The sequence below is a fragment of the Alligator sinensis genome, unplaced genomic scaffold, assembly GCF_000455745.1.
Source record: "Alligator sinensis unplaced genomic scaffold, ASM45574v1 scaffold360_3, whole genome shotgun sequence".
Classification (NCBI taxonomy): domain Eukaryota; kingdom Metazoa; phylum Chordata; order Crocodylia; family Alligatoridae; genus Alligator; species Alligator sinensis.
The window spans coordinates 1,741,425-1,756,134 of record NW_005841977.1 but is presented as its reverse complement, the minus strand read 5'-3'; the positions used below and the strand labels follow the sequence as shown (position 1 = coordinate 1,756,134).

At 40.4% G+C, this 14,710-nt stretch overlaps 1 protein-coding gene across 4 annotated transcripts in view; it reads left to right on the top strand.

Annotated features, from left to right (window-relative positions):
* The window catches only part of CSNK1A1 (casein kinase 1 alpha 1), a 49,247-nt gene that overhangs the window by 24,922 nt on the left and 9,615 nt on the right, over window positions 1–14,710 (top strand). For 2 of the 4 annotated variants that reach the window (XM_025200895.1, XM_014518721.2), the window contains 5 exons: window positions 2,652–2,791; window positions 6,172–6,250; window positions 7,520–7,594; window positions 9,310–9,416; window positions 10,307–10,455. In XM_025200895.1, the coding sequence (XP_025056680.1) occupies window positions 2,652–2,791; window positions 6,172–6,250; window positions 7,520–7,594; window positions 9,310–9,416; window positions 10,307–10,455 (550 nt within the window). Of the gene's footprint in view, window positions 1–2,651; window positions 2,792–6,171; window positions 6,251–7,519; window positions 7,595–9,309; window positions 9,417–10,306; window positions 10,461–14,710 lie in introns of those variants that run through there. The other 2 variants (XM_006021065.3, XM_006021064.1) reach the window with 2 other exon arrangements.

The window sequence follows — 14,710 nt, the reverse complement described above, 5'->3', positions numbered from 1 at the left end:
TCTTTCCTCCTTGTTTTCCTTGATTTTTGCATCAAGTGAAATTGAGGTCCTGTTGGACTTTTCTCTGATGTTTCTCTTCTATTAGTGATAGCTTATGTCAGGTGTGGTCAGTCTGTTTTGCTCCTTCATCAGTCATGAAGAGAAGAAACGGTTTTATGTGCTGTCTTACTTCAAAGAAAACTAAGCAGAATTCAGCAGCAGCTTCCTTTCAGGTTACTTGATCTGTGTGAAATGGATCAGGAATCTTCAATGTTTAAGAATAGTGCTGCATCATGGGATTGCCGGTCCGTGCACTTTAACTCTGAGCAGAAAAAACCCTTGTCAGTGCTTATGTATCAGGGCAGTGGTATTGAATGTACTGGGAAGTATGGAATGTAGTAATTTTTCAGTTCAGCTTTTTTTGAAGCAAGCTAGGCCTCAGTGTCTCCCTGGAGAACAAAAGCTGCAGGGAGAAACAGGGACTCCCAGTATTGCATCTGTTTGTCACTTCTGTATCTTGCTGTTCCTTTTGATTACTAGCTTGAGCCTTGTCATGAAGCTGCATTTCTTAATACACTTAGATTAGAATTTAGAACCCAAAGATTATAGAAATGCCCAGCCTGTATCAGTGAAGTGTTGTTTGGGGGGCTTTTTTGTTTTACCACTACTTTTGATTTTGTGTAGCTTAAACGTATAGTCAGTAAAACTGCATTTGAGTTACTTGAAGGAGGCAGTGCAGAAGTAGGAGCTCTTATAACAAAGCCTTGAATGGGAGGTTGTCAGCAGCTCACAACTTAAACATAGTATAGAGAATGGGAGGGTTATCCCTTCTGTCCCCCCCAAGGTTAGCTATAACCTAACCTAAATCAAAAGGGCTGTGTAGCATTTGTAGTATGGTACTACACATGACATTTACAGTGTCTATTGTACAACATTAGTATTAAAACTGCTTGCTTCCAGTAGCTGTAGGAACTTTGTTTCTGTTCATTTAGTAAGTCATTACCTTTGTCAGTAGTTCTAGCTCTGTGTGGCAAGGACTAGAGATTCTTTTTAATTTTTTTCCCCCTTGCCATTTTAAGGACTGGCAGTTTTTTGTGTGAATCTGTGTGCGCTTTTAAATCATCTGGTAAAAAAAGAAATAGAAGCATTCTAAATGCTTGAATGTATAGTTGAGGTAAGAAAAGAGAAGGAAGAATGGGATTTCTCACTTTTTAATAAAAGGAAATTCTTTATAGGAACATGGTATTATGATGTCAACTTGTCCCCAAACTCTTCAGTTTGCTAACTTGGAAGGAAATGGAGACAATGTTCAATAGGATTTTTTTTTTGCATAGGCTTTTGCTTTCTGGATGAAAATACAGTTGAATAATCGCCACCAACCAACATTGTAGAAATACCTATCATGGTTTCCATTCCAGCTGTCACATTTAATTGCATCTTACAACCCAGATATGCCAAAGGCAGCCTTCGTTCCTTCCACTTTTGATACGGCTGTATCTATCTCAACTTTTTTTCTTCATATCTGAATGAACTTAAAGACATGCCCCCTGTCTTAGGATCACCTTAAAATAACCTTGCAAATCTTAAGTGAGTTCCTTGAACTAGGTAAACTTTTAAGCCCCCAAAGTAGTGGGACCCTTGCCGCTTTTCAACACTTAGGTCTATAACCCTTTAAGCGCCTTGGACTTTAAGTCTTCACGCACATTGGGGCATTAGTTTAGCTGTGTGGCATGCAGCTTGGAAGACTGAGCTTTAATGTTTCTCTGAACTTGTAGAAGGAATAAAAGAAAACACTGGACAAAAGAAGCAATAGTCCTGATATGCAATGGAAAATGTTCTTTACATACCTCAGTCTCCTGCCTAACCCTGAAACTTTGCCCCAAGAATGTACAGGATTGGCTGTTAGGACACTAACAAAATTTAATAGACTAACCTAAATGTTGTATCGTCATATGGGGGTTTAGTTACCATGAACTTTGTAGAAATCAAGCTCAGTTGGTTTCCTTTTGCTTTTCTACATGAAGTCAGCTGAACTTAAGCTTTCAATGCAAGTACCCATACAGGTACTTAGTCTTCTTGCTTACTTTATCAATAGCTTTAAAATAAATGGTCTTATGGCTGAAAAGCAAGGTATGTCCTGTTGCCCTTTTGTGCTATGCAAAATGACTTCATTGCTGATTAAAGTGCACAAACATCTGTAAATGCATAGAGCTGCACAGCTGCCATTGAGGAAATGCTTAATTATCACTAGCCCACAGCTGCCTGAAGATAAATATTTGTGAAGTATACTTGTATCTGTACTTGCATTTCCCTTCTTAGCCAATTGGAATAATTGTGTTGCAGATTTTGGTTAGTGTTAAAAAGGTTACAGTAGTAAGTAGTGTAGGACTAACTTTTGAGTGCTGCTTGTCACTCATTTTAGTCTTTCCCACCTGACTATAAAGGGTAGGTGGAGGAGCCTTTAATTGACAATTAAGACTTTGGAGCTTGCTTGTTAGAGCAATACATTAGGTTGTAATGTGTTTTGCTTCCTTTAAACCATAGGCTCCGATTTCAACTCCAGATCTAATAAAACAAAAGTATGTAGCTTAACGCTGATTTACTGAGATGGGGTGGGGTTTTCATTTACTTTGACTGGAAACAGTAACCAATTTTTTTCATTTCTTTTTAAGTTATTCCTTATCGACTTTGGTTTGGCCAAAAAGTATCGGGACAACCGGACAAGGCAGCACATACCATACAGAGAAGACAAAAATCTCACTGGCACAGCTCGATATGCCAGTATCAATGCACATCTTGGCATTGAGCAGAGGTGAGTTCAAAATGACTGCTACGCTCCTGAAAGCTGCAAGCTGAGATTCTTTATAAGGTTTTGAAGTTTCCAAACTAGTTTCACTTATCTGGAAGAAAGTGAAACCACAGGTTGAAGAGATGCTTGTTTTTAGCCCTTTGTTTTGAATAAAATTCCTACTTCAGATGGAACAAAGGGATGATAACAAAGAACCCTCACAAACTGTGCATTCTTCATCGTGCTGGCCACATTGGTGCCACTTCAGTCTATTTGGCTCAGTTTTTACAATAATGCCCCAAACCCTAACTGTCTTCAGATGCCCATTTCCTGGTATCTTTACTGTGTCTTTCCCCCAGTCATCCAGTTGCAGGGCGTGGTGCCAGTGTTTGTAGATCAGGTGTAGGATCACAGTGTTCTTTTTCCTCAACTGTATTCTAGTGTTTCATGTATGGCTGTAGTTGCAGCATTGTCCCTATGCCTAGAACGATGAGCTGAGCTGCCTTCCCAAAAGCAAGTATTGACCGAAAAATGGAATTACGTAACTTTTTCGCTCAGCTCCAGTGGTCCAGGAATTGAGCATTCACATTTCTAATTGTTCAGTATTGTGCACTCCAAACCAAACATGAGTTGTTGTATTTCTGTCCCTTTCCCTTACCCACTACTGCTAGATACGTTAACAATCAGATCCTGGAGTATTAGGATCAGTAACATCAAAGTAGTTACAGCTTTTTCTCTGCACTTCTATTCCTGTTATCAGTACTTGAAACTCCAACTACTGATCTCATAAAAAGCAGCATAATTTAACATTGATTGTTCAGTATGTTCAAGCTGCTTTTAATAGAGTTCTAAAATGGTTTATGGGTTTCCTGTACCTGACCTCTTCTTTCTTCCCTCTCTTCCCCCCCCCCTTTAATTTTTTTAGAAATTTAAGCAAGCCAGTTCTTCCCTATACAGTCTACGTATCTTGACATGTGTGTCAAATGGAGAAAGTTGGTGTTGGATTTCTGAAATAAACATGTTTTGAATTGTGTCCCAGATAGTTTTGCCTAAGCTAGGATATGATGGGATAAGCGGAGAGGCTAACTGCACTATTGTCTCAGTTGCTTAAGTTGGGTTGTAGCCTTATCCTTTAACTTGACACTTAAAATCCCAGTTATAATGGTAAAGCATCTTCAGTCTTTAAGACTTAATAAAATGTCTGAGACTAAGCCAACAATGAAGCCATGAAAAGGCCCTCTGTTGTAAATCAAGAAGAGAGGAGGAGGCCTGAAACTTTACTGTGCAGCTCTTCATTAGCTACAGGGCTAAATTGAGACTGTCGCAGGGTTTGGACTTGAGTGTACTGACAGCTGTTACTGAAGTAGCATAAATTCCTTGTATAATAGAAGGTGATATCATCCATCCCTTTCAAGCCAGATACTCTGGGGTCCACTTTCAGGATATGGATTCTAATGACACCTTTATTAGGAAATGTCATTACAAGATTGAATTCCAGGCTTCCTACTAGACAACCGCAGCATAGAAAAATGAAGAGGGGAAATGCAGGCTGCTGCCACTCCATAGTAGTCTTGGGCATCAGCTTATCATGGCTGTGTACCAGGACAGTGCATCTTGCTGATACTCCTAAAAAATTTAATCACAAATGATTCTGAACAAACAGGTCTTGTGCACTGCTGGCTTAATACTGCTATCTTTTTTTTTCCCCTTCATCTTCCCTTTTTTCTTCCACCTCCCCTTACCCTCCTTAGTTTTGCACTACCCTTATATGGCAAGCAATTCAGGACAGCAGACCTGTTTAGGTTCCTTTGGTTCCTACCATCCCAGCTCATGCACATATGACCTCTCATGCAAATTGTCTGCCTGGTAGAGTGCAGCACTTCTGCTGCTTAGCCTGTTTATTTCCTGCACACTTAGCTAGTTGCAAACTACCAGATGAGCAAGATATGTAGAAGGGGGGGTCTTTTTTCTCCCCCCTTTGCAGTTGACAAATTTGAGACGAACAAAAAACAGTATAGTCCAAGGCGTGTTTAAACATGGATTGGCATCAGGGTAAAATATTTTAGACGAAAGGAGATAGACCGCCACAGTTTTTAACTTTGCTGAGATGGTGGGTATTACCTGGAAGGAGAAGTGGTAGCATGGTCATTTTACCACTGTAATAGATTGTATCTGTCCTCAAGTAGTTGTACCAAAATGCTGCAGGGAATTGTAGGATTTGGTATGCGGGTCTGGGTCTGACACATACTCAGAGCAGATAAAACACCTAAAGATTTTAATACAGTAATTTCTAAGTAAGCTCTTAATTCAGTTCACAAATGACAATCTTTGGTATCTTAGCTCCAGACAAAAGTGAGCTGTTTCCTGTGGAGGCAGGAAGGTATTTCTCTCGCCCAAGGAATTCTACTCCCAGATTTCAGGTTCTTGTTGAAAAACATGGAAGCACTGAGTCATATTTAAATATGAGAGAAACTGTTCTGTTGAATTAGTTGTTTGCTCACTACTGCTCCCTCAAGATAAACTGTCACTTTTAATCTGATGATAAAGTGCTGTCAGTCCCTGATAAAAGCAACATTTGATGAAACAATATTAAATAGGTCAAATAGATGAGGAAAACTATACGTTGTTGTAGATCTTAAAAGGCTTGGAAGGAGCAGAAATAATCAAAATTATTCATCTGAGCAGCTCAGTGCAGTTAACAGATCTAGACTTCCTTCATATTTTCACTTTGTCCTTTAGGAGACTTATGAGAGGGGAGAACTTCCTAGATGGATGGATACTGAGCCATAACTATAGCTAATGAGCAGCAGTTACAAGGGGAAACCTTAGGGCACCTATACAAGTGCGGCAAGGCTGCTTGGAGCAGACTTGATTAATAGAGTCTGCTGGAGTGTGGTAATTAGCATGCTCCAGCAGACTCCAGCATCACGTGTTATCAGCATTTCTGTGCTGAAAAATGGTGGCGGGGGTCCTTTAACTAAAGCTCAATTGAACTTTAGTAAAAGTACCCCAGCTGCCATTTTTCAGCATGGGGATGCTGTTACATGCATGTGACACTCCAGGCGCTTTAATTAGAGCGGCTTTCAGAGCTGCTCTAACTAAAGACCCCTCCCCAAGCATGTGTATAAATGCCCTTATTTTTTCAAAGCAAGGAAATTAAAATTGGAGTTTTTTGGCTGTGGTAATTGCTGCATGTGTGCCTGTGGCTTCCTGCCTTCCAAATTTTTCCAGGCTTTCTTGGAAGATAAGTCCTTGAGCAGTGTTTCTTTACATCATGTACTATGGCTCCTTGTGTCATTATGCAAATTGAGATCAGTATGAAAAAACTGAAACTTTTCATACATTTAATTTGTAGTGTTTTGATTAACATTTGAAATGATTAAAAATGTACCTTTTTTCTACAGTCGTCGAGATGATATGGAGTCTTTAGGTTATGTGTTGATGTACTTTAACAGAACCAGCCTGCCATGGCAAGGATTAAAGGTAGGTTGTACTGTTCTACTGTAGATTTTAAAATACCATATTTTCTCGCATACCTCACTGCAAATAACACTTTCTTGTGCACTGTATAAGATGTGTGCCTTGTTTTCTTGGAAGCCATAATAAAGGGGGGGGGGGGGATTTCCAGAACCATGAGTTAGAGTTGGTGTTTTTATGGAGGTGATACTGCAAGATGGGTGCCCAGTTCTTTTCTCAACCAAAAAAATGTTGCCAGCAGCTATGACAGGGTTAACTAACACTGAACTTCATTTCTCTTGCTTGCTGGCGGCCGTCTTGCAGTGTGTCCATGCCTCTCTTCTTTCATACTTCTGTTCCAGCAAAGAAAATCAGCTTCTCCATGTAAGACGTACCCTGGTTTTGGAGAGCTGATATTACTTTTGTGGAGAGAAGTTGTGTGTGTTATGCAGCTAAATACAGTATTTTAGAGCTGGGCTTGATGCTCCTTATTAGTCTGCACAGGCTGTTCTAGGTAATGGAGCCTTAAATGTAACTACAGAAAGGAACTCTTTCTAAGACGCATTGTTTGTAGTATGTGAAAGAATTTTTTTTTTCCTGCTGCTGCACTTTGTAGTAGTCAGAGCATGTATCTCTTGACCTTTTAAATTTCAGTTACCACAGATACACATTTGCACTGCACTACATCCAAAATCGTAAGGGTTAGGTAAAATGTTTTTTGACTGTGTAGACTTCACTAATCTTGTTCCTGTATTTTAATTTTATTTCTCCCCCACATAGGAATTGTGTAACTCATAGTTTTGGAACTACGTTGTCTGTAGGGTTTTGTTTTTTCTTTTAAATGGTTAAACAGCTTGTGAAACATGAGCTCATCTGCTTCAACTTTAATGTAATGGCTGCTTGTTGAACATGCAGCAGTCACATGGGTTACTGAGCAGAAATTAATAGAACTTTGGCAAATGGATATGCAAGTTCAGTATTTTTTTAATGGGCAAAAGGCAGCTAGAACTACATGAGTTCTGCCATGTAAGGGAAGCACTAGACTGCAACAAATGGTGTTAAATTGTGTCCAAATCTTAATACCAGATTGACCTTCATTCCTTTTGCAGTAAGTGTGTGAGGCTTGAAACTTTGCATTAAACACTCTGTCCAAGGACTCTCCCTGTCATTTGGGGCAGGATGGGAACGAAGTGGGGAGGATTATTGGGTTTCTATTTGTTTGCTTGTTTTTTGGTGGTGTCCTGTTAATCCATTGTTGCACAACGTCTCTTATATTGTGCCCCACATGTTCCACAGGCTGCAACAAAGAAGCAAAAGTATGAAAAGATTAGTGAAAAGAAAATGTCCACTCCTGTTGAGGTTTTGTGTAAGGTAAGAAACAAGTGAATGTTGTAAGGCAATGTACCAAGTTTCTTTTGAACTGTTGAAGGACACTGGACAGTCAAAACATCTGACACTGCGTTCTCTGCTTAGTGGCAGCTGTGCTGTATGGCCATGGGGAGCAGCTGGCATTTCAGCAAGACTATGAATATTCATAACAAGGCAGGCATGCTCTGCCCTTGGATATGTGAATAATACACATTTTTCAACTTGATTTTTTTCTGTTGTTTAGCTCTCCAGCTATGCCAAATGTTTCCACAAGCTTACTGGTTTGAGTTTTATCCACGTGCTCCCAGAATGTATTTTGAGATGACACTCTTTAGCTTCATTTCCTCTTTCTTCTCTGTGTACTGAAGACGCATTGATCTGTCTCCGAATAACACTTTGTACTTGTTGAAGCTGCACTCGAGTTGAACCCTCGAGGAACCCCACAGGCTTGTACTGTAGAACCAGTTGCCCAACACTTAAAAGGAGTATCTCAATATTCTTCTTTGGGACTGCAGATGTCAGAGGTGGATCTAATGGGCAAACATATCTGAAAGGGGTTATGGTGGTTAGGCATTATTCAAGAGCACCAGGGATTTACTTTTACGGTTTTGCATATTGTTAAACTCGTACTGTACCATGAATTTATGCCCAGGGCGGGCAATTATTTTGGGCGGAGGGGCACTTACCCAGTTTTGGCAGGCTGTCAAGGTCCACATGGGTAGCCCCACCCCTTGACAGGTGCCCCACCCCCTGGTCACCATCTTGGGACCAGTGACCCAGGGCCAACACTGTTGGGCCCAAAGCAGGGCACAGGCTGGCAAGGGTCTGTGGAGCCAGACTGGGCTGCACCTGCAGGGAGAAGTGGGAGCTGGCCCGGCCCCACAGTGCCTCTGTTGGCCAGGACCCCTGTACTCCTGCTGCCCTGCTCTGGGCCCTGCAGGTGCTGGACCTGGGGGGGCTGGGTGCGTCCTGCTGTTGTGGGAGCCCGCCAGGCTTCCCCTGGGTCCTACTGCCCTTGGTTCCTGTTGGCTTTGACAGGAACCAAGGGCAGAGAAATATTAATTTTCTAAATTTTTTTAGGGGCCCTGCAGGTTAGATCCGGCCCACGGGCCGTATTTTGCCCACCTTTGGTTTATGCATATGCTATTTCTTATGTGAGAAAAGTGTCTTCATGCAGAATTAAATACATAAATTTGTTTTAATGCAAATTCTCGAGTAGTAACAGCATAACGATCTAAGTCCTAAACATGAGGCGATATGTTCTGTTTTTGCTTCTAATACTCCAGCATAAATTGAACACCAAATTTGTAGGAGTTTCTCCAAAAGGAATGTTGTCATTCTTAGTGAAAAGGATAGTTAAGAACTAAGTACAACTGGAATAAAGCACTTGATGTAACAGGCTTTTAATGAGGCGGCATAATTTAGTGTAGCATTTTTCCCCACACTTTTTGAAAGTAGATATTGGATTGAGGACCTATAAATTGAGATGTGGGAAAAATGGGTGTTGGCTATTCAGTTAAGCAGTCTTAGCAAAGTGGGGCAAAAACTGACATCATGATTAGGTAGATGGACAATTTTTTCTGTTCCGATATGGATATCATTCTCGTCTTCCCTCCCCTGCCCCTTCAAAAGTAGACTGTTTTGTGGGGCAGGGGGTTCCCCTGCATCCTGAAGACCTCATTGCAGGTCCTAGTTTGACTAATGTTGTTGCTTTACAGGGTTTTCCTGCAGAATTTGCCATGTACCTGAACTACTGTCGTGGTCTGCGCTTTGAAGAGGCACCAGATTACATGTATCTGAGGCAATTATTCCGTATTCTTTTCAGGTCAGTTTGAAAATTTGTGCAAGTATCTAGCAACTTAATTGTGCTTGCTTGCATCACTAGTAACTTTACGCAGCTTGTTTAGTAAGCTAGCTTGTTGTGTCCAGAGTAGAAGACCCCTGCTAAGTTTACTTCGCATTTTAAATTTTAAGCTCCAATGTGAGAGCTGAGAAGCATGGGAGAACATGAAATGGGTTGTGAAGGAAAATGAACCTTTTTCTGTTCTATCTGTATGACTGCGGTAGTTGCATGTTTTTACATCAGTGACTTTGCGCCTGCATATTAAAAAGCCATGAAATATCTAGAACTGATGTTTCCAACCACCTCTAACAAAACTATTACAAAAGAACTGTGGGGTTGTGAGGAAGAAACATTAGAAGAGGAGGGTTGGGTATTCAAGGGCCCCCCCCAACAATGGGACTGAAAGTAACCCTGCAAGTTCATTTAATTTCAGAAATGGGGGGAGAGTATTTTTTCTAAAAGGTGTTTGTGATAATGAAACATAAGAACACAAACCCAGATTTCTTTGGAAAAAGCTTTTAATTAACAGGAGCGCTAGTATTGACTCTTCATCAGCTGATCGTTTTTGGGTATGTTCCAAAATATCAGACACTGAAGAGTTCTAAATTTGTTGCACTCAGAATCTTTCTCGTACCAGAATAAAAACAAAAGTATTGTGTCTTTGGTGCAGTCAGAAGGAGCAACTGAGCTAGAAGGAAAAGCTTGTACATTTGTGTACACAAGGGAAACAAATATTGCTAAATGGCTTCAGGCTTGTTCCCAGAGCCCTTTTCAGTTTAATACTTGCTGTCTATGTTCTGTAGCTCTGTTTTCTTTAACTAAAACTTGGTATTTAAAGGTAGTTGTCATGCATTTCCCTTCTCTTTTTCTAGGACCTTGAACCACCAATATGACTATACATTTGACTGGACAATGTTAAAGCAGAAAGCAGCACAGCAAGCCGCCTCTTCCAGTGGGCAGGGGCAGCAGGCCCAAACCCCCACAGGCAAGCAAACTGACAAATCCAAGAGTAACATGAAAGGTTAGTAGCCAAGAACCAAGTGACGTTACAGGAAAAAAAATTAAACACTAAATTGGATAATGCCAGTGATTGAAGTGTTAGATCAAGGAGGTGGTTAAAAACATAACATTTGGCTGTTCATTTAAAAAACAAAAAAAAACAGACGTCCTTGGAGAATTTGACTACTAACTTTAAACCAAAATGTCCTTGTTCTTCATATCATTTCTTTTGGGAATGTTGGGTCATTTTAACCACTGCATCTTTTGCTCCCGCATTAACCCCTTTCCAAAACAAGAAACTGACTTGGTGTTGGGAATGTGATAAATGATACAATCCAAAATCCTAGACCTAACACTTTTAAGGAACATGTTTTATGCCCGATATCTGGAGACTTTGGGTTCTGCTCTGTTCCAGCTATTAATAGTGTTGTGGATTTGTCTCTTGCTCTCCATTTAAATGTTGAAAATGGGAAATTGTGAATGATCTGGCTCCTATCACGTGCCATCTTGGTTATGTGAATATCTGGCATTCAGAATTGCTTGGCCCAGAGTCAAAGTAAAGGACCAGGTAGTCTGAAATGTCTGCCAAAATTCACATATCCTCACTAACTGCTGTGGATCTCCAGAAAGTCACAGTTTTCCAAAGTGGCTGGCTGGATGCTTGTGGCTTTCAGATTTTCTTGATAAGGAGTATGCTTTTCCGGTTTATGCTATCAAGGGGAAATGTTAATTTTTACATGTGATTACTAGCCTAATGTTTTTTAAAAAACCTTCAATTTAAAGAAAAGGAATTTTAGTTTAAAATGCTTAAGAAAACTTTAGCTATAAATTATCTGGCTGCTTTAGCAAAGAACCTGTTCCAGTTTTACCTTCACAAAGTGCTATTCTAATGTTAGTGCACTGATGCAGTATAGTTACCATTGTAGCAGCTCCTTGCGCCCAAGCTGATGCTTCAAAATAAAAGGGATGATGTGTGATCTGACTGTGAGTCTACACAAACTAAAATAATCTCAGGTGTTAATTGGTAACGATGCAAGGAAGTATATTGTTAATGTTTCTCTTTGCAGTTCTTCAGTGGCTCTTGGTCCTAATCTGCACGATCCCCTTGTTTGTGGCCCATGCTGAAACTTTCTTCAGGGGAATTTTAAACTTGCTGAGTTTTAGCTTAAAAAAAAGAGAAAAATATGTGGGGAAACAGCACCTTAACTCTGTTTGATTGAGATCATTGACACGCGTGACTATCCTTGGGCAGATGCAACAGAAATATTCTATGATTTGCCTTGCTAAACATTAGAAGTGCTTAGAAGGATTGAAATCTATATTCTTTTATCCTAACCCTAAGTACCAAGTTTTTCCATAATTACCAATATTGGCGTGTCCTTCTGAAATGAGACTTGAGAATTAACATTGCTATTTAAAATCTGAAAGAATTTCATCAGTTTGTCAGAGGTAATTATTGAAATATAACAACCCTTGACTTTCAAACAGTGGAGAGCTTTAACCTGTCAGAGGCTCAGTATCCTAGGTAGATGTTCCAGTTGCTTCTTCACGGACTTTCTAAATGTCTTTGAGGAAATAATGTTGTCTGGCAAACTTTTAGTGTCAGTCTGAAGTAGGAGTTAAACCTTTGCCTCCTTGCCCTCTTAAAAGTAAGGTGTGTCTTTTAAGCTTTGTGTAGACTCGAAAAAGAAGATGGATAGATAACATTAGCTAATGCATGGACTTAATTTTTTAATGCAAGTTAGTACTCAGAGTAAACTAGATTTTTTTTTTTTTTTTTTTTTTGTAAGTCAGAAAACTGTTAGCTAGTCAGGTTCAGTCCTAAGAGCCCTTGCCCTAAGTAGGAGCCCCCAAGTAAAACTATTACTGAAACCACTTATGTTGGCAATTGATCCTTTGTTTGTGAAGGGGTGGCCTTCAAAGCATTTCTGTTGGATCTGCTCCTCTTGTGTAAGAAGAATATGAAGTGGGAGGAGTCTCTCAACTCCTACCCTGCTACATATCTCATAGGAATTCCATGACTCAGGTTTATTATTTTGGACACAAAATGGATGGAGAGACTTGCTCGCACTGAATTACCTCCTATAGAACTTGCTTATTTATATTACTGCCTCTGGCTTCTAGGAGGTGGACAGGGTTATGTACCTCATACCTATGTAAAATATACAGGTGGGATGAGTTTAAGCCCTGAACAGAATATAAAGGCCTCCACATTTCAGTGTGTTGCTCCTCCTGTGATCTTCTATCTGCAACAAATCATTTGATTTTTTTTTTTTTTTTTTTTTTTTTTTCCCCTCACCCCTTCCCCTCCCTTGCCAGGGAAGCCTGGGATAATATCAGAATAGATCCCTGGCTCCTTTGGATTATTCAGACTAGACAGCCTACATGTTTCCCTTGCTTTATGCGGGTTCTGTATGTGCGAATTCACTCTTGTGCGATGACCTTTTTTATACGAAAAATTTGTTATATGCAAGGTAAATTCTCTCATGCGATTGGTGTGGTGAAAAGCCTGCAGTCAGCTGCTTTGTGCGGTGCATTGTGGGAGTGATGTGCACCAAAATAGTCTCCTGTATGGATCTGTGCTCCTCACTCATTATCTGCGACACGTGTTTCTGTAGTTGCCATGCCCATTATGATAGTACGCACAAGTACAGGGCACTATCTGCTGTTGGTGAGTACTAAAATTGTCTTGTAAAAGTGGTAGAAATGGGTCTAGGGGTCAGTACAGTCGAGGTCTTCGAACATACCCCTATTAGTTGTATTTTAAAGTGGTTCCCTTTATGTGAATTCGAGTTATGCGCTGTTTTCCAGGAACACATGTACAGCATAAAGTGAGGGAAACCTGCATTTAGTTTTAGTCTGTTTTAATTTACTAAGTCTACTACCTGCTTTACCTTCTTCCCTCCCTTTTGCAGGACTCTATCTTATGATAGCATTTTGTAACAGGGAGATCAATTTTTCTTCTTGAAGCCATGGAGGATGTTCCTCTTTTCGTGGGAAAGAGCTGTTTATGTTCTTCCTGAGTCCCAAGAAGAAAAATTGGACAACAGTTCAGATGATCCAGTGCATGCATGCATTCCTCCCTGAATCAGAATAGTCCTTTCTCTAGATCCACAAGACTTTCACAGCTCTTGGTCTGCAGGGACATGTTTCCATATTTTGATACATTGCACTTGCAAGGAACACTTTGATTCATAGTAGCAGTATAACATTTCCATGAGGTGTCCCCTTAGACATGTCAGACTCAGTTGTTTATTTATGGGTTTTCTCCTTCCCATGTTGCACTGCTCCCTTAACCCCTTACACACGCACACAAGGCACTGGAGGATACTAGGAGTCCCCTTTCTCTGTCCCTCCCCTCAGTGCACTGCTCCCTCACCGCATCCCCTGGGCAGAAAGTATTTATGGGATAACAGGGTACTAACATTTACACTCTTGAATAAACTTTTGGATAGTGGGAGGAGCGAGGGACCCTTCCTTTGGGCGTTGGTTTTGAGACATGGGTAAGCAGATAAAATTGCTGCTTATAGTAGCTTTCCTAGACTTTACCACTATGTAGTCATCTGCTTTAGTTCAGTTTTGCATTCATGACAAACTAAAGTAAGAGCAGTTCTCAAACAGTAACATTATGTTAGAGTTTTAGGGGGCATATATCATTGTGCAGAGACACTGTCACATTGTTCCAGGTCCACCATTTTTCATATGCAGCCGCTAAAAAAGTAATAGGAATGTGATGATATGCAAAATATACTAAAACCTCAACTTGTTTCTTACAATATAAATAAAAAAATAAGTGCTGAATTCCATGAGTCTATAAAAAGCTGAGCTACAGGTCATGTGCTTTTCTATATGAAAGAAGAATCATGGGGTTGTATCTGAATTTTCAGGTCTAGCTTTATAAATAAAGCACCATAGGTCATGTACTATATTATGGCTTGATGCTGTATAGGACACCTAGGGACTGTGCTGCTCTGTAAAACTGCCAAAGTATGAAGGCATGGGGACCCAGCCTATGATCCCAGGAGACTGTCATCAGAAACATCTACCAAGCCCACCCGAGAGATCCAATCCACCCTCTTTATAGTTTCTCCCTCTGAGCTCTTGCTCAGTTCTTAAGCTTATGAATATTTATTACTCAGTGCTCAGTATCTTCTGTGTAAACACTGCTCTGCCCAAGAACTACCATACTGCAGGCACTGGTTAGTTCTGGCCACTTCAGATAAACTGGCTTGCTCTGTCTCCTGGCGTATGTATATACAGATGCAAGCAGACAGATC